Below are 24,331 nucleotides of genomic sequence, written 5' to 3' on the forward strand. Positions count from 1 at the left end.
TATAGGAAACACAAAAGGTCCCTAGGAGATATTTAAAACAAAAATTTTTCAATTCTCTCCCCCTTACTTGTTGTTGAGTATTAAAATGAGATCAGCTACTCCAGAGTCAGATAGAACAAAATTATTGGGAAACTGTGCTATTAAAAGGTTTAAAGTTCTCTACTGAAGTTATTTAAAGAAGGAGGGACTGCTCCTTAACTATTTCTTGCATGGAGGTAAAATCTGTAGTCTCTTCTACGGTTTCCTCAGGATTCACATTTTTATGGAATTAAGTTCTGGTCAAGGTGAAGATCATGCGTCCATTCAAATTAGCAAGGGTTTGCTACCAACATGAAAGGAGATGAAAGGAGAGGCTACATTTAATCTCTCCTCAATTAATTTCTACGTCATGGGGGTTGACAGATTGAAGGGAAGAAAAAAACCAGCAAGGTGATCCATTTTTAGACTGCAAATCCGTACTTTCCCTCCCCTTTTAGGTGCTCTTTTGTTGGATTATATAGCACCTCTCTGACTGTGCTGGTCACTGACTGGTTAAACACTTTCCCTCGTAGGCTTGGTTCCATGATGTGTGTAGCTGTGGACAGTGGAATAAACCCATACGGTCAGTGAAAGCAGCCAAAGGTTAGTAGTGCAAGGAAATTATTTCTTTCTAGTAATTTCAAGCAGTTCTACAGCCTCTGCCATAACTCCGTGTTCCAGAGAGATTGAAATTTTGCATAAAACAGGCTGTGGAAGAAGGGAGTAACCGGCAGCCAAGAGACAAGAGAGCAATTATACACAACTCACTGCAACTTCTGTGTATTTTTGGCAGCATTTCAATAATCTAGTAAAAGCAGTAAATAACATAGCTGGGTTCTCAATTGCTATGGGCTTTCTGAAGCATTTTATACCCATATTGCTGGGAAAGAATCAGATGCACAAGATGAAAGGCATTTGAGGGACAGGCCCGTACTTTGAAGGGAAGATTTTGGTCTACAGGCATATTTTATGTTCAAATTTTTTAAGTTCAGCTTAGCTTAAAATGAATTTTGAAAATAAACTTTTTCCCTTTTGGAAAGAAGTGGAGTCTTTTTCAGTATTCAGAAGATTCCCTTCCCCTTCTCCCTTTTTAATAAGTCAAGCCTTTGTACCTAGAGTCTTCAAGATCCAACTGTTCCTTATTTTGCCCAGGAAGTTAAGGTGACAAGGAAACACGGCAGAATGCATACTCCCTAACAATCCTCTCTGATGCAACATACACACTCATATATATATTGCATATATATGCATACACACACACACAAATATAGTGTGTGTATATAGGTACACTATTTCCAATCAGTGAGCTAGGGACCGGAAGTCACATCCTGGTATAACTATTAGATACTTGTCCCAGTTGTAAGCAATTTTTTTTAGCCTTTTCCACCATCACAGGTGGTTTTTGAATCATCAGTTTAGAGATCCTACAATTTTTCTTCAATTACTACTCCTTCTTTGTGCATTGATTGATTCCTTTCTCTAAATTTTCCATCTTAAAGTTTTGTCACTGAGCCTTTGGCTTCACACAGTATCTCAAAGATAATTTCACAGTCTACCCTGTTAGAAGGAAGTAATCTGTTTGCAAGCAGGTTTTTAAGATGTCTTTCTCATGTCCACAGCCTAACTAGGTCACAGAGATGTGCTTTTATCTATCTTTAGAAGCAGGTTTACCCAGCACGGACCTTCCTGAAAAAGAAACAGGAGTGTCTTTAGTACTCCAACCACCTTCATGCTCTCCACCCAGCATTTCCAAGAACGGTGTTATAAATAGCATCAACATGTCACAGGTGACAGAGGGAAAATATGTCTAGTTTTCCAACCTAACCGCTGCCTGGTTGCATGGATGCGTGTACACAAACACACACAAACACATTCAGATAAATGCATGCCTCAGGACGACTACAAGGCATGCATTTATGAGGTTATGCAGGGAGAAAATTAGAAGGGCCAAAGCCCAGCTAGAACTTAATCTGGCAATTGCTGTAAAAGACAATAAAAAATGTTTCTATAAATACATTAACAACAAAAGGAGGGCTAAGGAGAATCTCCATCCTTTATTGGATGCTGAGGGAAACACAGTGACAAAGGATGAGGAAAAGGCTGAGGTACTTAATGCCTTCTTTGCCTCAGTCTTTACGAGTAAGACCAATTGTTCCTGGGGTACCCAGCCCCCTGAGCTGGAAGACAGGGACAGGGAGCAGAATGAAGCTCCCATAATTCAAGGGGAAATGGTTAGCAACCTGCTACACCACTTAGACACACACAAGTCTATGGGGCCAGGTGGGATCTGCCCAAGGGTACTGAGGGAGCTGGTGGAAGTGCTCACCAAGCCACTTTCCACCATTTATCAGCAGTTCTGGCTAACCGGGGAGGTCCCAGTTGACTGGAGGTTAGGAAAAGTGATGCCCATCTACAAGAATGACTGGAAGGAGAATCCTGGGAACTACAGGCCTGTCAGTCTGACCTCAGTACTGGGGAAGGTTATGGAGCAAATTATCTTGAGTGCCATCACACAGCATGTACAGGACAACCAGGTGATTAGGCTGAGTCAGCATGGGTTTATGAAAGGCAGGTCCTGCTTGACCAACCTGATCTCCTTCTATGACAAGATGACCCACTTAGTGGATGAGGGAAAGGCTGTGGATGTGGTCTACCTAGACTTTAGTAAAGCCTTTGACACCATTTCCCACAGCATTCTCCTGGAGAAACTGGCTGCTCATGGCTTGGATGGGCGTACTCTTTGCTGGGTAAAAAACTGGCTGTATGGCAGGGCCCAAAGAGTTGTGGTGAATGGAGTTAAATCCAGTCGGCGGCTGGTCACAAGTGGTGTTCCCAGGGCTCAGTATTGGGGCCAGTTCTGTTCAATATCTTTATCAATGATCTGGACAAGGGGATCAAGTGCACCCTCAGTAAGTTTGCAGACGACACCAAGTTGGGCGGGAGAGTGGATCTGCTTGAGGGTAGGAAGGCTCTAGAGAGGGATCTGGACAGGCTGGGTCGATGGGCTGAGGCCAATTGTATGAGGTTCAACAAGGCCAAGTGCCGGGTCCTGCACTTGAGTCACAACAACCCCACGCAACGCTACAGGCTTGGGGAAGAGTGGCTGGAAAGTTGCCCGGCAGAAAAGGACCTGGGGGTGTTGGTCAACAGCCAGCTGAATATGAGTCAGCAGTGTGCCCAGGTGGCCAAGAAGGCCAATGGCATCCTGGCCTGTGTCAGCAATAGTGTGGCCAGCAGGAGCAGGGAAGTGATCGTCCCCCTGCACTTGGCACTGGTGAGGCTGCACCTTGAATACTGTGTTCAGTTTTGGGCCCCTCGCTACAAGAAGGACGTTGAGGTGCTGGAGCGTGTCCAGAGAAGGGCAACGAAGCTGTTGAAGGGTCTGGAGAACAAGTCTTATGAGGAGCGGCTGAGGGAACTGGGGTTGTTTAGCCTGGAGAAAAGGAGGCTCAGGGGAGACCTCATCGCTCTCTACAACTACCTGAAAGGAGGTTGTAGCGAGGTGCATGTCAGTCTCGTCTCCCAGGTAACAAGTGATAGGACAAGAGGAAATGGCCTCAAGTTGCACCAGGGGAGGTTTAGTTTGGATATTATGAAAAATGTCTTTACTGAAAGAGTGGTTAAATATTGGAAGAGGCTGCCCAGGGAAGGGGTTGAGTCACCATCCCTGGAGGTATTTAAAAGACATGTAGATGTGGTGCTTAGGGACATGGTTTAGTGGTGGACTTGGCAGTGTTAGGTTAACGGTTGGACTCAATGATCTTAAAGGTCTTTTCCAACCTAAATGATTCTAGGATTCTAGAGAGCCAAGGGAAAAGGTAGCAGCCTTATTTAAGATGAATCAAAATTCATAACCAGTATTTTAGATTAACCCCAAATTCAGCAGAAGCTCCCTGCATGATCAGTGGAACATAAAATTTTGCCAGAAGAAAATTATTAATCATCTGCCTTGTCACACTGTACCACTAGAAAGGCTTGGAGCATTCTTAGGTGTCAATTACTCAGGAGACCTGGGGGGTTGTTGACATTAATTCTATATTTAGTTTTATAATAGAGATTTTGCTCACTTATTTAGAAACAAAACCCCCTAGATTAAGTCTATAAAACTGAATGTAAGTTGGAGAGTCGTCAAAGATCTTTCCTTCCCCAAATCTGCCAGGTAAATATCTCTGGGATTAAAACAAAGAAAATAAATTAATCTCCACCTTCTTATTACAATACAAATTGAGAGAAGCCAGGAAACACAGCACAAAACCTGATGGTACACAGTGTCCTTAGATCACTTGGCCATTGTTTTCTCTCACAGCAGCACATGTTAATGATACAAAGAAATTTAACATTTTTTGGCTTTGGCTTTTCATGTCACAACTGTAATAAATGTGCACATTATTGTTTGTATTGCCATATCCTTTAGATGCACCGCCAGTTTCTAGAGCCTGTGCATGCACAGCCAAGGACAGGATTTTGCCCACAAATAGCCTGGCTGAATTAAATTAAGCAGAAACATTGCCATACAGATTCAGCTGCAAAGTACTGTGTCACAGTACAGCAAGTTTATGTTGCAAAGATGTTGTATGGGTCAAACTTGATTTAAACCACCAATTCTACCACAGGAAGACCAAAGCTTCTTTGTTCTTCATTAACCAATTTAATTCTGCTTTAAAAGGCCTTTGTCTTATATGGGCCTAAGACATCCTTAGTTGCATTTAGTTAAAAAAACCCAACAACCTCCAAAACAATAAAATAGAAAATAAAATGCTAAACCCAGAAGAACAGGAAGAAATAAAGACATTCGGTTTTTTGTTTGTTTTAAGGAATTTGGGCAACACAGAAAAAATCAAATATGATGAAGAACGAAGAAACGAGTCTTAATGTGGACAGTACCCAAGCCTCTCCCTTCTCCCACTGCCTGCAGCCACTGAGCCCTGTTACAAAGCCACACAGAACAACTCCATTTGGTGAAGAATTCAGACCACACCTCTCACATTTCCGCTATGGCCCTCCTCCTCTTGGAGACATGGAAACATTCCAGGGGTCTTTGGAAGGAGGGTCTCGGAAACGCAAGAGCATGCCAACAAAAATGCCTCCTTCTATCTCCCTGGAGGGTTCTTCATCACCACCAGACAGACCTGAAGATCACAATGACGTAGGCTCTTCCAGTCTCCCCTTGGTGTTCCAACAGCCAGCACAGCCCAAGTACAGTTCCCAGATGATCGACCTCTGTAACTTTGGTTTTCAGTTCTACAGAACTCTGGAGCACTTTGGAGCCAAGCCCATTAAGCAAGAACCAGTGAAACCTAATATGCCATGGCCCAGTAGCCCAGCATTCATGCAGGCTCCTTACCCTTATTATCCTAAAGTCCACCCTGGCTTAATGTTTCCTTTTATTGTGCCACCAAACTTTCATTTCAGGAACCCCTTTCAAATGAAAAGACCTCCCGAGCCACCCTTCAGGAGAGCTGAAGTAAGAGAAAGTGGTGAAAATAAACAGAAAGTGGAAAGAGTAGATGTCAACCTTCAGATAGATGACAGTTACTATGTTGATGTGGGGGGTGAACAGAAACGCTGGCAATGTCCCATGTGTGAGAAGTCCTATACGTCCAAGTACAATTTGGTCACCCATATTTTGGGTCACAGTGGCATTAAGCCACATGCTTGCACCCGTTGTGGCAAGCTTTTCAAGCAGCTGAGCCACTTGCACACACATATGTTGACACACCAGGGCACTCGGCCACATAAGTGCCAGGTGTGCCACAAGGCTTTCACTCAAACCAGTCACCTTAAGAGACACATGATGCAACACAGTGACATCAAGCCTTACAACTGCAGGATCTGTGGCCGAGGTTTTGCCTACCCCAGCGAGCTGAAAGCTCACGAGTCTAAGCATGAGAGTGGCCGAGAGAACATTTGTGTGGAGTGTGGTCTGGACTTCCCAACCCTGGCCCAGCTGAAGAGACACTTAACAACCCACCGTGGCCCTATACAGTACAATTGCACTGAATGTGATAAGACCTTCCAGTATCCGAGTCAGCTGCAAAACCACATGATGAAGCACAAAGACATCCGCCCGTACATCTGCACTGAATGCGGCATGGAGTTTGTGCAGCCCCACCATCTCAAACAACACTCCCTAACTCACAAGGTAAGCCAGCATGGGTTGTGCTCTCACCTTGCATCGGTAGGTAGCACAAGGATTACAGGCTACTAAAGATACACGTATGTACCTCCTTGGAAAGAAAGTAATCAGTCTACAGAGCCTCATGCTGGCCCTTTGCCAGCTGGAGAGTTTTTTGCAGAGCAAAAGCCCCAGCAGTGCTGGCAATAGTAGAAGCTAGATGTCTCTGTCAGTCTTAAGAAAGTACACACAAAACCCACTTTGTTATAAACAGGAGTTCATTTAAACCACCTGTATTACTTCCCAAAACTGTATTCACATATCTCTGTTTCTGGGTTTCATTTTCAGAATGACCTTCCGTAACATAACAAAATTTTGTAGAGCTGTATAACCCCCCAAAAATTTTAACAGAAATCATCTACTGAAAACCAGTTCTATTGCTTTGCTCCCTTAATTGGGAAGTAGGTGGATTTGCAGTAGACTGTATGTATGCAGCAAAAGAAAGTATATTATTACTCATCAGATTTTGAAGAATCATTATAATGAGACATGTAGGGAAAAAAACCAACCTAATAAAAATTCCCCTTTGTGCAAAAGTTATCCAGAATGCCAGTTAGTAAAAGTGGACAAGCAGGACCATAATCCCAGCCAATTCGTATTAAGTGGCAGTCTTGCCACTGCTGACAGCAATGACAGCAGAGTCAGTTTAGGCTAGGAGCAGGCTTTGGAACACATCCAGAAAGATCGCTTTCAAAAATAGGACAAATATAACTGCTCCATTCAAGAATGTCTGAAATTGGTTTATCGACCTTTACAAAAATGTTAAGACAAGTCAAAACTCCACACATTTTATAAAAATTTGCTTCCAGCTTTGCATTTTTTTCCTTTAACACTTGAATTTTGGCTTTTATATGACAAACATTAAAAATACAGAAAGCTACAGCATTTCAGTCTTATAGACACATTTTCTTTTAAAAACCAACAACCTCTACTTCCGCATTTGCTCTTTCTTCCCTACTACATGATTATAATTTCTGCTCTTTTTGGAGATTCCCTGGTCTTTGGATTTACCATGCAAAATTCTACTAATTTAAGACTCGGTAGTTTTTTGTCACAGGAAATGCAATGCCCCTGAGCCTTTGGAGGGCTTCAGCTTCTTTGTCCACAGCTGCAGGTGGATTCAGCTGTGAATATAATTAACAGTACTTAGCTGCCCAAGTGCGGCCTCACATCAGATAGGCAGACGCTTAAAGCCGCTGTTGGTGTTCACAGTTTTAGCTTTGCAATTAACTGTGAAAAACACTGACTGGCATGAAAGTAGAGATTGTTTCAAGTCTTCTTCGTAATGGGGGCCTGCAGGAGGAGTAATTGCTCTTGGCACTTCGCTAGTAAATCCTCATTACCTTCAGAAAGTTATACTCAAACTCTTAAAGTGTTTAGTGGTAAAATAATTGATCTTCATGGCATCTAAATGACTTTTTGAGGAGCTGGCAGTTAGACCATATGGGTATGAGCAAGAATATTGAATTATGCATTAGTAAATTGACTGGATGGCATAAAAGGTGTTAGAAATGCTCTGTAAACACCAGATAAAAGGAGATCACTCCATTAGGGTTAGTGCAAGTCCCACTAAGAGTGAACAGTTTTTTCTCTTCATTGAATGTAACATATATATCCTTATTTGGTGACATTGCTTGACTACTTCTCGGTTGCTTCAGATTTTTTTCTATAGCTTTCTTCAAAACAGGGCTATGCCTTTTTTAGAAGCCAATGACATTCAGTTATCAAAGGCAAGCACTACTTTAGTCTCTTAACTGGTTAGTTTTTATTCTTGGTCAGTAAGTGTACACATTTGACCAATACCTCACATAATCAACAGAGTAGGACAGAAAAGCTCTGCTACTGACTGTATCATTGATTTGTAAACTTACTGATGGAAACAAAACTCATTGTTTCATTAAGCTTACATTTTGTTTTCCTTCTCTGCTTCTCAGATTCTTGTAAGAATTTGCCAGGAAAAAAACCCATAAGCATCTATTACTTGAGCAGATGATGTTAAAAGTGAAAAAATTTATTACCTGCTTTGCTAATGCAGAATGAATAATTCATATATTGCTGTACTGAAGACAAAACAATCTAGAAAATTTTCCATCTACAGAATTTTCTGATTTTTTCCTTTTCTTACAGGGTGTGAAAGAGCACAAATGTGGAATTTGTGGCCGGGAATTTACTCTGCTGGCCAACATGAAGCGACATGTCCTGATCCACACCAATATCAGAGCCTATCAGTGCCATTTGTGCTTCAAGAGCTTTGTGCAAAAGCAGACTCTTAAGGCCCACATGATTGTTCACTCTGATGTCAAACCCTTCAAATGCAAGGTAAGTGTATTTGGTGGCAGAGGCATTAACCCACTGGATATTTCTGTGATATTATCATCTTGCAATATGGTAGAATTGGAAGAACAAGACTTGCTAACACATACTGCAGTTGCATTTAAATTAGCATAAACCAGCCTGGTTTTCTTTCTTTATTCAGCTTCTGCTTATGTAGCACAAAATAATGGAGGTGAATATCTGTGGTTTACTCCCTTCCCCTTCAATATCAGTAACTTTCATCCTCAAATATTTTTTTCTGCTTCATGAGCAGTAAAATGACATGGTGGTTTGAGGACAATAAACATACCTGACATTTGCTTAGTACAGCCATCCAGTCAGAAGTCTAAGTGCTTAATAGCTTGAAACACTGACTAAAACCATAGATAAGTCATGTACCCCACAGAGGACCATGGAAAAGCAGCAGCCACGACTTCACACAGTGATGCTATGCGACAGTTCAGGGAAGGACTCAAAGAAAGCCACAGCAAAATACAACTGCAGAAGGGATTTGAATGGGCCAAGTGCAATTACAAGACTGAAATTCAGGTAATTTCAGTCTCAGAGACAAAACAGCCTCTGAAACCATCTGGCCTTTTTAGGATCCTGTGCGAATTCCAGTTTGCTGCCTCCCTCCAGCACATCGGAAGCTGACATTCCCTTTCTATCCTCTCTTCTCCTCCCTCCCCATAAACCTTTGAGGGTTTGGCTCTCTTGACCATGCTCATCTCTAATGTCTTCCTTATGAATTATTCATGTTTATATTCTTACTCAGTATTGGACACTACATCTGTTCCTTTTGCTGCCTATCTGGTTCATTACTGTAGTCGTATCTTGTGAAGTCAAAGGCTGTAGGTTTTATTCCGACTTTGATCTGCTCTAAGAGGACTATAAATACAGAGTGGAGCATATTACCCAGTTCATGCCTAAGTAACTGAAGATTGATCTGGAAGCAATTTCTAGAACTCTTTCATCCAACATCTTTATGGAATTAAATATTTTCTTAAAAGGAACGTTTCACTGAGAAGTAGAGCTGGATGAAAAATTTTAGATGGAATTATTTTCTCTTAAAAAAAGTAGAACTTCAAAATGTCATATGAAAATATGGCATTCAGTGATAATTTTAATAGGAAAACATGAAAATGAATCTTTTTGACTTCCTTATTTTGCTTTGATAACTTTGAAGCATTTCACTTTGAAAAAATAACAGCAAAGTATTTCAATTTTGGTGTTTTGTTTCATTTTAATTTATGTCGTATTAAAATGTTATTTTGTATACTAGGACTTATGTTATTCTATATTAATAAGATAATTTCTGTTACTGAAATGCTTGGGTAGTTCCATGTCAAGTCTGCTGGAGACATTCATTCTTTGAGAACACCTGCAAACCTGTCTTTTTGTTCCCATTTGGTCAAAGTCCTCCTCTGACTCCTCAAATTTCAGAAAAGAAACTCAATTGTATGATCAGCTGTTCTAGATGCAGTATCTGGACCCACACTATTTTTTAGGTATGTGCACATTAGCTGGAAGTTTTTTATTCAGGTTAGGGTTTGATGATGACAGACTATTAAAACTTAAGAGATGGCAATAGTTTGAAATGGGAGCTGGAGTACCACCAGTATGTTTTCCAGCCAGTAACAAATACTGTACAGGAACACCTGTTTTTCTTATTTTTTTTTCTTCTCTGTCCCCACCCAATGTTCCTAGGAGGAAAGAAACAAGTAAGCATAGTGAACCGGTTTCTCCTACGGCTGAAGGGGTGTGAATCAACATCAGGGCCCCTGAACGGAGCAGAGATTGTAACAATAAGCAAAGGAAGAATCAGGAATTGCTCTTTGGCATTAGGAACATCCCTTGCCTCTCTGCCAGAGCCCTGGAAAGACTCGAGCAAATATTTCTGGCTGGTATTCAGAGGGTTAAGGCAATGACCAGATAGCAGCCTTTTGGCACCAAGCTCCTCCTCAACAGAAGGAAGGATATAGCTGTATGAACAGCCTGCTTAACAATGGCTCACATGTCCCCAGGGAACCGCCTGCAAATAGATTTCATCTTGCTTTCTCTTGTACTTTTCAAAGCTTCCTGTTTTCTCACGGTCCTTTTGGACAGTTTACAGTCTTTCTCCCTCTCCCTCTCTCTTTGAGGAAAGGAACACCCTTCTTAAGAAGAAAAAAAAAAAGAAGAATGCAAGGGAAAGAGAGCACAGCAGTAGCCTTTCTTTCACCACATGCAATGATTTTCTTTACCTTTTTCTCACAGCAAAAGAAAACAGGAGGCTTTCCTATGTGTCTAATCACAGCTAAGCACAGACTATCTGAAGAGAGGGAGTAGCAAATAGTTGTCCCTTCTGTTTCCTCATCCAGCTGCAGCCTGGATCTGTGTTTGATTTTTCTCTGAAGAGTGAACTTCTCTGTAGCATTTAAAGGCCTGAGCCTGTGCTGCCTTGTTTCTGTTTAAAAAAAAACCCACTGAAGAGTTCTGAAGGAGTTGCACCAACTGGTGCAATAGTGCTAATTCTGATTTGTAGAGGAAGTGTCTATGAAATTTACAGTTGCTTTTAATGCTGAAGTCAGCAATGTTTCAGACCTCCAATAAAGAATGCAATGAAGTTTTCTCCAGCCCAGTCAAATACACTTCTCAGCAGATGTTTTGAACTCCACTTTTTTGCCATCTAAAATCATGGGTTTAGATCAGGAGTCAAAACGAAAGAAAATGTGAGAGATAAGTACTTTGGGAAGAAACAAAACAGACTGACAAATCTAGGAGGGTGATACCTCATGTGGTGGCTTAGGAAGACAAAATCTAGTGTTGAACTAATTCAGCTTTTCTAGCAAACTGTACTGAAGTCCATTTCACCAACTGGTGCAACAAAGTGTGTTCAGCAGACTTGCAGCTGAGGTCTTTCTCTTCAGGGCTTGAATTTTATTTTGCCTAAAGTAGACAGACCAACAAAAGGTCCACAAGTAAACCATGTTGTTCCTGCTATCCCAAGATCTCTTGCATGAGCTTTGCATCTCCCTGAGTGCTAAGGTGCTCTGTGGTGAGTTCTGCTGGAGCTCCCTCCCATTCAACTGGCTCAGGGTCATCTTTCACATTCTATTTATCAGTACTCACACCCCTGCCCTCTACAGAGAGCGAAAATCTTGTACACCTTCCTAGTTTGGTCTGCAGACTCAGGCTGTTCTTTAAGCACAAGCTGTGAACCCCATCTAGCTCTGAGTTGCTGTCTTCCAGCACGTGAGCCCAAAACCTGCTCCCTTCACCCTCTGGATCATGGACATTCATCTGAAAGTCATCTTGTGCCTTTTGAAAAGGATAGGTTACACAGAGACCATGCCACACAGAGCCATCATTCCGAAAAACAATTTTCATATCTGCATTTCTTTCATTTTCCTGCCACACCTCTCCACTCTAGTACCATTTCCTAATGTCCCCAGAGGAGATTTCAGGACAAGAACACATTGCACATCCCTAAGACTGTGCGTGACTTTGGGAAATGGAAAACCTACCCGCTTTATTCAGAGACACAAAACTTTTATGCTGTAAGGGACTATCCCTTACGAAGTCTCCTGTCGTTTCATTATGAAGAAAGAGAAATAAAGGTTGCCTTCACAGAAACAAAGTAAATGCTTCTACTAGACCCATTTTGATACTCAATACCTTATAAAAATATAGATTTGCATGAAGTACTCTAGCCATTCACCTGTTCAACCTGATTTTCCCTGATTACCAGTTTAAATGGAGAAGTAAAGACCTAGCTATCAGAAAGCAAAAGCTGGTGAGAACACAGATCAGCCACAATACAAGCAGATAACCAGAAGCCTTCTGCTAAGAGGTATTAGAGACGTATTATTATTGGCATTCTTGTAGCCAGAGAAATATTGACATTGTCATAGGTCGTTCCAGCAGTTGTCAAGATATAATCAGCTGCTGTTCTTCCTTGCAAATATTCTGTGCTCATCAGTGCTTCTCCTCTTTGTTTCCTCCCAGCACCTTCTGCGTGTTTTTTTGGTGCATTCATTTCCCTGAATATAAGTCATTAGCTGTACTATCTTTCTTTGAATGCAAAGAAGAGACAGTCTTCTTTCCTAAGTGGATGGATGACCCTTGGAATCAGATATCTTACTTTTACAAATAAATAACTAATTTTCAGTGCCTATTCCGCCCCCCCTCCACCCCACCCCCCCTGTCTTGGTGAACGCTTTGCTGATAAATTTATTTATCATCAGTAGAATGTTCATTTTAGCAAAATCACAGAGAGCAAATCATGGAAGAGAACTTATGCAGCTGAAACAAATATTTTTTTAAAAGCAAGTGAATATTTCTAGACTCTTCATTTTTGCATCATTGACTCAGCTCTAATTTTTATTTAAAAACAATACCCCTACAAATTTTTGTATTAATGAACTGCTTCCATTTTCCCTCAAGAGATGCTTTAAAATACAAAGGATACAGTACTATTTCACCAAGGATCATTCCACTATCTACATTTCATCCAGATATTCCAGGTGATGGCTTTGTGAATTTGAATCAAAAAGTACTGTAGCAGACTTTCTGTACTACCAAAATAAATTAAATCAGAAGTCAGATTAGACCAAAAATTTGGTGGAATCTCACTAATTGATTTTTAGTAATTTTCTCCCAGATGAGTGCACTGCTTGATGGAAATTTCAATTACTCAGTAATGCTGATTCTGGCTCATATAGTAATAAAGATCATTAAAAAAAAAAAACCTGATGATAAAAGTCTTTGTCTAAAACCATTCCAAAAAAAGGAGATGAAGTAGAAAGCAAACACAGAAGTTTGCAGAGCATGGAAATAGCCACTTGAATGTGAATAAAATTATAAATCCTGATAAGGAAAGACCAGAAGACAAGTAAGACTAGAAGCCCGTAATAGTGATGTCAAACTCTCATGTCTCGGGAATACATTTGATTTATAAGGGACCAGACTACAAAAGGACCCATCTAGATAAACAACAACAATGAAAAAAAAACCCTTATTGTTTCATCAAAGGGAAACTTGCACGATCAATAGCTGGAGCTGGCAGGAACGTGCTTCAGGGAAAGCTGAGTCATTCTTGCAGTCCCATGACTGTTTAAATTCCAGCTTACTCACCAGAGACACTGAAACACAGAAGTTGGTAAACAGAAGACAAGAGGATCAGAGAAAAATGGGGGAGCAAGAAACAAAGAAAAAAAGGAATTGCTTTTTCTAGCTTTAAGCAAAATGTACAGCCATTTCATTTCCACTTAAGGAGAAGTAATATTCTGCTTGACTGTTTCACAGAAACCCTTCATTGGTTTTATTTTGTATCTCCATCTCTGCCTGGCGTTGTTCTTGATTAAAGCTAGATTTATAAACTACAAATGAAATGGTTCACCAGGGCAGAAAGTTATACTTTGAATTTCATTCAGGTTAAGAGCCTTCCAGGTTACACACTTAAGCCTCTCCCCTCCTTACAACAACATTCCCTGCTTTTGGGGAATCCTTGACTGTGTGTCCTAGTCACCAAATTAAAAAAATGGCAGCAATGCAGAAGGCCCTAGATAGATCAGACTCAACCACATATTCTTGTCTGTAGGATTTTTGCATGTATCTTTGAAAAACAAATGGCAGCCAGAAGCTGCCAGGGCTCAAGTTGAGAAGAGTAGGTCCTATTTCCTTTTAAAATGTTCCCCTTGGAAGTACCCCTTCAAACTAATAATTTTCATTTTTACTGTTTTTACAGCTGTGTGGAAAGGAATTTAACAGAATGCACAATTTAATGGGACACATGCACCTGCACTCGGACAGTAAGCCTTTCAAGTGCCTCTACTGTCCCAGTAAATTCACCTTGAAGGGGAACCTAACCAGGCACATGAAAGTCAAACATGGAGTCATGGAAAGAGGATTTCATTCTCAAGGTAATATTTTTCAGCATGGTTATTCTGAGAGATTTGAAGATGCATATCAGTAAACCCAAATGGGCTTTGTACCACAGATCCACAATCTTCTACCATAGATCCAATGCTATTGAAGAGATTGAATCCCATAAGCCTAGGAGGTTGTTATTAACTATCTATATTACTCCAGTGCTACAGATCAGAGATCCCCAAGGTAGTGACCCTTACCTCAGAAACCTTTCAGACCAGATATCTAGTGACACAGAGGTACAGACTGAGATGGAGGAGTAGATGGAGACAAAATGAGACAGTATTTATGAGCACAAAGGAAATAATTTTAGCACACTAAGTTGCTGTTGTCAGGTGTTAGGGAGAATATGGTCAGTAGTGTGAGAGCAGAGGATTTATCAAGCCATACCAAGTGTTCTTGTACTTAAGCCCAGGGCCCCCCATCCATCACTGTAAGGAGGTGCAATATCCACAGCACCACAGATCTTCTCCCAGCATGTGGGTACCCTGAGACACAAATGGGAGCGAGCTGGTGGAGACTCAGCCTTAGTGAGGCTGTGGCACATGTAGTTGGCCAGGGGAACGACTGGATGACATGATCTTCCTAACTGAAGGTGTAGTTCCATTATTTTTTAATAAATGTTACTGTTTCAAGGGGCTTGATTCCCAGAGGCTGACAGACCACAGCCTAGCAGCCACAAACAAGCAGACATTTTTCCCCAGACACATCTGGTCAGGAGTTTATAGTTTTTCTCTCATGTTTGAGGTACATCATAAATCATAAATTATTCAAAGCTGACAGAACCAAAAAACCCAGAAGATTTCATGGATCTTGCTCACTGCTTTTGGATTCCACTCTGGAATGGGAATGGAAGCCTGAATGGCTCTACGTCCAGAAGCTTTGGTTATTCTGTACCACGTTGACATAGCTGACATTAGGCAAAAGCCATAGGCTCAAGACCTAGTTTACAAAGAAGCATGTGAACAGGAGACACTCCTCCCCCATCTCAAAGTATATGGATTTTTGACTACCCAGGGTACCCTGCAAAGCATTTCCTATCTCTCACCTACTACATACACTTCCTAAAGACAGCTTCATGTGTGCACACATGCCAATGCTATCTAAAGAAGTGGGGGAATTAGGGAGGATTGTTTTCAGAGTTTGAGTATTCAAGATATTTTGTTTATTAAGACTTTCTGGATAAATAATTCTTTCATGGGTAAGATTTCTTAGTGTTCCTTAAATTCAAGCTTTAGGGCAGCCTAATATGTAAGTAAAACACATACTCTAATGACATTTGGCATACAATTTACAAAGATCCTAACAGGTAATGAAATAAATGGCTCTTTTTTTCCTGTGAATCTCCTACAGCACCATGCTAGTTACACAATTACTTGTAATTTAGGACAGCCTAAGAGCTTTTCAGTGTACAGAGATTCTGCAGTCCTTGAGGCTCATCAGACACAAGACAATTTGTAAGGGCTGCCACCTGCTCATGAACCATTTTAATAAATACAACCCATTGCAAAGTAGCAGCTGTATCTAGTGAGGTTGCACAGGTCCTGCAGAAACTGGATTCAATTACTGATGGAAAAAACCAAACCAAACCAAATGAAAACAAAGCAAGTTTGCTATTAGATATTTGCTACTGGGTGAAATCCTCACCCCAGTACTGTCACTATTCTTTTAATTAAGATGGACCATAGTCCATCTGCAGCAGACACCACTGCCTGCAGTGTCTGAATCTTCTTTGGTGCATCCTGATGCTCAGAGCGTATTTGAGTCCACAGATGTCTCCTGGATTTCCAGCATGAGAGGAGACACTCTGACAAATATTAAGACAAACCAGATCCAGGACTACACTCTAACTTATACCATACCGCTCAAAATCATCATTTTTTTATAATTATTTCCTTAAGCTGAAGCACTATCTAGTGCATAGAGCTTTTCAGTGGCATGAGTGGCTTCTCAGTGGGCGAAAGAGGAAAAATTAAGGAGAGTGGAGGTTGTAGACTGCTGAGACTTGGTTGCCTTTCCATTTTTGAAGTAGTAACTTTGAACCAGAGTGTCATAGAACAAACACATTAACATGTTTTGAATCTCTTCCACTCCTCTGGGGAAAAAAAAAAAAGTACAAAACCTGGGACTTCAGTTATGGCCTGTGATGCTTTAGATCAATGTTTTCATTTAAAAAAAATAGGAAGGAGGAAGTGGGTAGGTTCACTGGCAAAAATAGTTTACAAGAGGCCAGGCCACTTCACTTTTATTCCTAGCTCCCTCATCAAGTGTCTGGCAGGTACAGCACAATGGTTTGTGTGTCCTGACCTGGCTGTGAAGTGTATACAGTAGTACTTTTTTTAACAGCGTCTCAAAGGAGATGCCATGAGATGTAAACAGTAAAGTACTTGGGAGATAGCTGGGTGGAAGACAAAGGTAAAGTATGAAATAGAAGGTCGCTACACGTTTTGTTTTTTAACCATGTATCATGTAGTAAAATTTCCTATATATAAATTGTTTCTTTTCTCCTCCCCTCAAACCACTACAAGGTTTTGGAAGAGGAAGAATTGCTCTGTCCCAGACAAATGTCTTGAGAAGCTTGGAACAGGAAGAGCCCTTTGATCTTTCCCAGAAAAGCCAAGGGAAGGGAATCTCATTTCATTCGGATGGCGAGAGTGCCAAGGGAAGCTCATGTCAGGAAGAAGAGGAAGATAACTGCTATGAGGCAGAACGGTATAGCCCTGACATATACCACCACGATGACAACAAGCTGTACATGGCTCAAGATCTGTCTGGCAAGCCTGAGTGCATGATGAAGGACTTCAGAGAGTCCTACTGCAATGAGAAGGAAGAAGTGCTAAGTGAGGGAGGACTGGAGAAGAGAGTAGGAAATTCAGACAAACAGGAGAGCCAGGGAGAGAGAGACCTTGCAAACAACAAACACCTCAGCCTTAGATCCTTTGAAAAGGCCAGACTTGGCCACTCTCTCTCTGATTATTTGTATTTCAAGCACAGGAACAAGAGTTTGAAAGAATTGCTGGAAAGAAAAATGGAAAAACAAACAATGCTCATAGACATTTAAAATGGACATTTTAAAACAGCTGGAAAATGGGAACCAGATAGCTTTTAACATGAACTGTAATTTAGCAAAGCCTGGAAGTTTGTAGTAGTCTTTAGAAATAAACAAGCCAAATTAATAAAAATAATTTAAGGTAAAACACGTACATTAAAAGAATAAAGCAGTCCAAGGTCACCAAGACATGCAATAGATATTGAACAATAACATTTTTATACTTATCCATTTGATGTATAAGCAGACAATGGGGTAGGTACAGAAGTTTATTTTCCTTTATCTGGGGTGATAGAGACTTATACGCAATTTTCTAGTTATCAAAAAGCAACATACTTTAGCATTTGATTTATTACCTGAGTAAATATATATGAATACTTCTAACCATATGTCTCAAAAAAAATCTGAAAATACTAAGTATTTCACAGTATAAGCAAAAGTACTATTAAACACGGTGTGAATGAAAGTGCTGTCACTCTCAGACCTAACACAGTCCAAATACTTTCATTTACTGAAGTGACTGTTAGTTCAACCACTTACAATGAGAAATGGGAAACAAATTAAGAAGAAATACTAATGTCTTGTGAGATAGTGAAGGGCAGCTCTGTCAGGCTTTGAAAGGACTGGAATTTATTATGGTCATAGAAGCTTTTCCTCTGGCACATGTCAGAGGGATGTCCGTGCTTTGCTGTGTTTCAGTCAGTATGGGAGTATTCAGCAATTCTTCAGGTGAAATAGCATAGATTGTGTTGACATTTTGTTCTACTGTCTGCTCAGACTAATACATCTAATGAGCAGCAGCAATGTGTAGCATTTGCAAGTCTTGCTGTAATTACACATAAAACAATACGAGTAATTTCATTGAGAAAATGATGCAATTTTGCTGTTTATCTCTTCAGTTTATCTTGGCTAGCAAGGATGATTTTGAAATACACAGGTCTGATCAGATTTTACTTCAGAAGGTATGCCAAAAAAGAGCCCTTACAGGGCAAACAGTACCTCACAGAGGAAAACTGTTTCTGGATATCCTCTTATCAGAGTCAGAAATTTTCCCTTATCAACATGGCTTGACCAGTAAGCTCCAGGCCTTTCAGAAGAATTCCACTCACGCTGTTTTTACTAAGTCTTTCACAACTTTTCATCCTCTGATTCCCATACAATTATATGTTTATAACAAAGATGTTAAAAGCACATTCCATTAAGCACATTCCATTAATTGCATGAATAGTTTGACCAGGACCTTGATTCCTGCATCTTCAAGGTAGATGACAAACAGCCCCACACCATCCTATTGCTTATAAGGAAATAAAGATTTAATAAGTCATTTGACTAGTCCTATGTCATTCTGACATCCCAGCTCAAAAGGTTAAAATCCATATATATGGTACATCTTTTCCAAATATTACTACCTTCTTCACTTACCTGCCAAGTTCTTGATTTGAAATACCTTGCTATCATGCTCAATATATAGCAAGTTATAATTAAATATAGTCATATACTTACGGCTTGCTAAGGCTAGAGTCATGTAGCTGCAGCTCTCTGCAATTATAAGAAACCACTCACCTTACAGAACTAATGATTCTTATACCTACCAGTTAATCAGCATTCACAGGGCAGCAGCCCTTATTCATCATATAAACCTGGGTTTGTGTGGTCCAAGGTTGCAGAATGTGGTTTCATTTTTCTGGGCTCGAACATGGCATAATAAAGATTCTGCATGAAGAGCAGAAAAAGCTGTTCATAAAAGAAGCTGTAACATAGAGGTGACTCTTCTAAATGTAATTAACTCTACAGCTGGTGTACATACTTTTTTAAAATAAAAAGGCTATACCAAATTGGAGTGGAATGTAGGTCACTTTAGGCCTAGAATTAATGTCTTTCAAAATGAGGTGTATTTCAGAGGTACATAGCCATGTTTTTTCACTGATGAACTGTTTTATCATATACATTCAACTTCCTTGCTTCCACTGCAAGATAACTCCTCTTGAAAAAGGAGCCATCTTTCTTTCAAGGAAGACATTGTGGTCAAGCAGAAGAATCAGAAAATTTTCAGAGTAATGTGTGTAACTGCGTTCTTTCTTAGACTAGAGGGGAAACGATCAGGTAGAAATTTGGCATGGTCTAGGAGATTGTCTCTCAGAAATGGGAACAAGTCCTTCAGTTACCGTCTTGGCAAAATCTTGTCTCTGCCAGAGAAAAGCTCTGATTTGAGAACATATACAGCAAAGAGCTGGGAGCCAGCCACTGACTCTGAGAAATGTCTCTTTCAAGGTGGTGTAGTTTCCAGCTGTGCATGATTCAAGAGCAGTCCACTCCACCTTTGCAGCCATATTAGTTATATGATAAAAGGAATAAGCAAGGAATCAGGAACCTGGCTGCAATTTCTAGAATGGTGATCGTGCAGATGAGTTGAACGTAGCAAGTCCCTTCACTACTTTGGTGGGTAAAGCAGAAAGGCACGCAGCCCTGTTGTCTATGCATTGGAGAGTGTTATGGGACAGCTAGCCAATCCTTATCAAGAAAGAGACAAATGATTACATATCAACAGCACTCCAGGCAAATGAAGCAAAGGAGACATTTTCAGGAGAGCTCAGGTCCCAGTAGATAACATCGTAACCACAAAAATTATGTCTACTGGAAGAATGCACTCCAGCGTTCCCTTACAGACCTTGTAAGGGAAAGTGCCAGACGTGTGCTTAGGAAAGGAAATCACTGCAAACAGTTCTGGGTTGTCTGAATGGTTAACCCAAACACTTTCAACCACACAGTCACTGCAGCCAATTTATCTACTTCTACAGTCCCACTTCTCATTGGAGCAAAAGCAACTGCCAGCCACATACAGCCAGGTGGAAAGCAGTAGAGGTCCCCAGAATGGCAATGCTGTTTGGGAATAATTCGTAATGTGAATCCCTTTTATTACATTTTTCCTAGAAAGCAGAGAATATTCCATTACAATGAAGCCTTGAGACTGTGCCCAGCCGCACAGTCATACTAGGCTAATTCACAAACACCCAAGGCTAATTCATGTTAGAATAGTAAAGAATTAATCTAAAACTGTAAGTCACCAGTAAGAGGAATTGCAAACAAAACTACTACTGAGATAAGTAGACAGTGCCAAATGACCCAAGCAAAGAGATTAGGAGATGATAGTCCTCCCTACTGCAGAACATAATGCAGCTGGGTCTAAGACACTTATTACAAAGAGGCCCCAAGGGACAAATTAAAAGTGAAATAACAGCCTTCATTGTGAAGCACCTTGCTTTTCAAACATAAGTTATTTTCACGCTATTTACATTGGCACCATTTGGGGAACAGACAGTAACAGCCTTTGCTTTTTAATAGGTTTCAAAATGCTTTATAGAAATTTGCTCTCATAATTAAGTTATTTCCCATTTCTAATTTTCCAGGGATTAGCTTCCTTGTTTTGCTTTGAACAGAGGCTCAGAAGTCCTGCAGAGACATTGCCTGTGTCCTGGACCTTGGGGGACACATTTTCTTTTTTTCCTCCTTCTTAATCTCCTTCTTGTTGCTACGTTGTGGAAAAAAATGTATTTGTCTGACTCTTCCCTGTTATTTGGGTTTTCAGCTTGTGGTAACACATGAAATTAAAGCCCAGTCTCCACCACCTCTATATTAAATCACATCCATACCATTTCCCTGCATTATTATATGAATCCTAGCTTCATCTTCTTGGAGAGCATCAGAGCAAATAAGAGTGGCCACAAATGCATACAACTGAGATGCTTTCCAAACTCATAAAACCGGAGATGCTTCAAGAAGCCGTGCTGAGGAAAGGTAAACTGGCCACACCATAATGAGTCTGGGCAAGTGAAGGCATGTGGTTTCTTAAATTAGAGGCTTTTCTGCTGTTAAGGCAGCAGGGAGAATTCTGCAAGACACTGTACAGAACAGAGTAGGTGGATGAAAAGTCAAAAGTTGGTTAGTAAATCTTGAGGGTAAAGAAATACAATGCATTTACTGAAAAAGTGAAGTTGTAAGTAACCCCGGAACAAGCTGTTTTGAGTCTGGCCACCAGGACTCAGCCATCTCCTTGTGAACCTGAGTTCTCCTGGCTGCCGGGCAGCCTCCAGCCTGTGAAGGCAAAGACAGGTGCTCTGTGTTCAGCAGCTCAAAGGATAAAACACTTTATGATAATATTATAATAGAAGTGTATCCTGTGCTGTGTCCTATAAAACAAGTTACTGGGGAACACGTAATGCTACTGCACCCACCTTTTTACAACTCTGTGTTGGTCTACTAGCTATTCTCCAATTTCTCTCTTCATATGGTGCTGCTGGGCTCTGCTGTTATGAGTGTACAGTTAAGAAGTAATATAAGTACTATATTTATTATTCCAAGAAGTTTTTAATAATTATTAACAGTTTTGAAAATAAGTCATGTCTGCTTAGCTGAACAAGATGTAACAGAGCTAACATTTTGTACTTCTAACAGATTTTGCAAATAATGTGGTGTATATTTATTTCACATAGAACACTGGGTTCCTATTTAAAGCCCCAATTCAAAAAATGGACCAACTATCTGTGAATATTTAGTTTCTGGCTTTCTATCTCAGTAGTAAAAGCATGTATGATGTATTGTATTAATTTAAGCAAATAAATATGCACTGGAGAAGCTGCTGTACTTTGTATTGAAATCGGTCTGGACTTCTTGGCGTTCTAGCTATTTTATATAGTAAATGGATGGGGCTGGTCTGACAAGGTCATACTTCACTCAGAATCACTGAAGAGTGGTCCTTGTAAAGGGAAGCCTAAATCAATGATGGAGGACTAGTTAGAAGACAAAGGCAGAAGAGCTGCCAGGTCCTCTGAGGTAGAGAGATCACTTTATTATTACAGACTGCAGGGAGGACATAAAGAATACTCTTTATGGCATTTGTTAACTTGGCCTCAGACAAACTAAAAAAGAAAGATGTAATCCTCATCTTAAAGATGTTTCAAAGATCTGCATCATGTAAAAAGAAAGGAAAAACCAGCCAGACGTGTTAAAGATTGAAGTTAAGAAAGTAGGAATACCTTTATAACTCAAGGAATAAGCAGAAGACTCTGAACTCAGAGTCTCAGAGTTTCTTTTTTCTAATGAAAAGCATCAATTTTAAGTGATGATTTGGATTTGTTTGTTTTAATGAGATCCTGATGGAATTGGCATCATCAGACTTCACAGAGAACATTTTAAGCTGTTTTTGAGCACAGAGAGAAAGCAACTGGAATGTTTGCTATAAAATAACTCAAGTAATAAAGAAAATAGAGATATTCAGTTTCTAATTCTCAGAGGTAGATACCTTAAAAAGTGCAAGAAGGCTTATACAAACACTAGAAATACATGTAACAGGCTAAATGCAACAGAACTAAGCATTTTTTGCTTTCCTGTTTTCTTATTTTCTTTCTTTTCCCTTCTGTTTTGATTGCAGGTAACAACCACGATGAAGATTATACACTACCTCTACATGAGGAGGAGAAAGATATGTTGGGGAGTGACCTAGTTCATTTCCATGTGACTCAGTATTAGTAAATCACAAAGTTTCCCCTTTGCCAGTCACAAAAATACAATTTAGAAAAACATATGTTTCGTCCTTTTCACAAATCTCTTTTTCATTTTTGTTGCAAACTGAGCTATGGTTACTTCTGTCTTCAAACAAGCAGAAATGAAGTAGACAAGAAAGAGAGCCTCTCAGATGTTGCCAGGGGGCTTTTCTGTGCCTGTAGTGAAATGGTGAAAGGCCCAGTATAGCTAAAGTATTTTCATGGAGACAGCCAAATTAATATTGATAATACAACAAAAAGTGGTGAATCATTAAAAGGAAGGACAACCCTAGTTAGATACAAGTGATATGGGATATCTCTGAGAAGAGCAAGTCAGAGTCAAGTTGCCGTGTGTTAGACCTTCAACAGATTAATATCCTAGTTTAAGTAACAAGGCTGCACACACAACCTCTTGCCAAATATGTCCCATTAATACACTCTATAGTTTGTGTAGTGTGATACAGCTAAATGTGTTTGCCCATTGGTTCATGATGCAAAAATCTGATCTAAAAACACATGCAAGGTGTCAGTCATTTCAGCAATTGTAAATGATGAAACCCTAAATAGGGATCACTGCTAATGCTGTTCCCAGATATGATATGATGTTGTGTTGGATCATACAACATATATTTCCCTAGTGATCAGCCTGCAATGAAAGAACCACTGAATGGAGAACAGCCACTTTTTGAATAAGCTTTCTGGTGTGCTATCATTCTGTTTACCCTGTCTGAAAAAATACTGTATATCAAGTCCAATTGTATAAATGATTTAATTTGGATGGAGCCAGACACCATTCACTTTCAGTGAATTACTTCCTGGGTTGAAAAATCTCTCATAGTGTGAGCATTTTTGATCAACAGACCTCTGTCAATTTACATCAGTAGAGAATGTTGGCTTGTATTTTTGGAGCTGGGATTGTCTGGTTTTACTGTACTTTTTTCAGTACTTAAGTACCCTTACAGTTCTGAATGGAAAATTGTTAAAGAATAGGTTATGATCGAGACCCTAATTAGCCAACTAAAAGATGGGGTGCAGTAAAATGAGAATAATGGAGTTGTTTGGAAATAAGAAATGTATTTCTACCTTATGGAGAGCTATTATAAAATTAACGGAGACGGGAACAGTATAAAGATGACAGACAAGGTGTCACAGGACTGTCTCTAAAATAAATATAGTTTAGCAAGATAAGTGGCAGATATAAACCCAGAAAAATATCTATCAATACAGAGTGATATCTTGCCAAGGAATTCTGCAAGCTGCTTAATTCTTTACAGACCTTGCCATTTTCTACTACAAGCTATAGGACTTCTCTGGAAACACTAACTC

General features: G+C 40.1%; 1 protein-coding gene across 3 annotated transcripts in view; it reads left to right on the plus strand.

Moving 5' to 3' along the window:
• The window catches only part of ZNF366 (zinc finger protein 366), a 34,953-nt gene extending 16,164 nt beyond the window's left edge, over positions 1-18,789 (plus strand). For 2 of the 3 annotated variants that reach the window (XM_076362543.1, XM_076362544.1), the window contains exons 2-6: positions 552-621; positions 4,833-6,160; positions 8,321-8,512; positions 14,235-14,409; positions 16,945-18,789. In XM_076362543.1, the coding sequence (XP_076218658.1) occupies positions 4,862-6,160; positions 8,321-8,512; positions 14,235-14,409; positions 16,945-17,477 (2,199 nt within the window). In that variant the 5' untranslated portion in view covers positions 552-621; positions 4,833-4,861 and the 3' untranslated portion in view covers positions 17,478-18,789. The remainder of the gene's footprint in view (positions 1-551; positions 622-4,832; positions 6,161-8,320; positions 8,513-14,234; positions 14,410-16,944) is intronic. The other variant, XM_076362542.1, reaches the window with a different exon arrangement.
• The last annotated feature ends 5,542 nt before the right edge of the window (positions 18,790-24,331 follow it).

This window comes from Aptenodytes patagonicus, chromosome Z (genome assembly GCF_965638725.1).
Source record: "Aptenodytes patagonicus chromosome Z, bAptPat1.pri.cur, whole genome shotgun sequence".
Taxonomy (NCBI): Eukaryota; Metazoa; Chordata; class Aves; order Sphenisciformes; family Spheniscidae; genus Aptenodytes; species Aptenodytes patagonicus.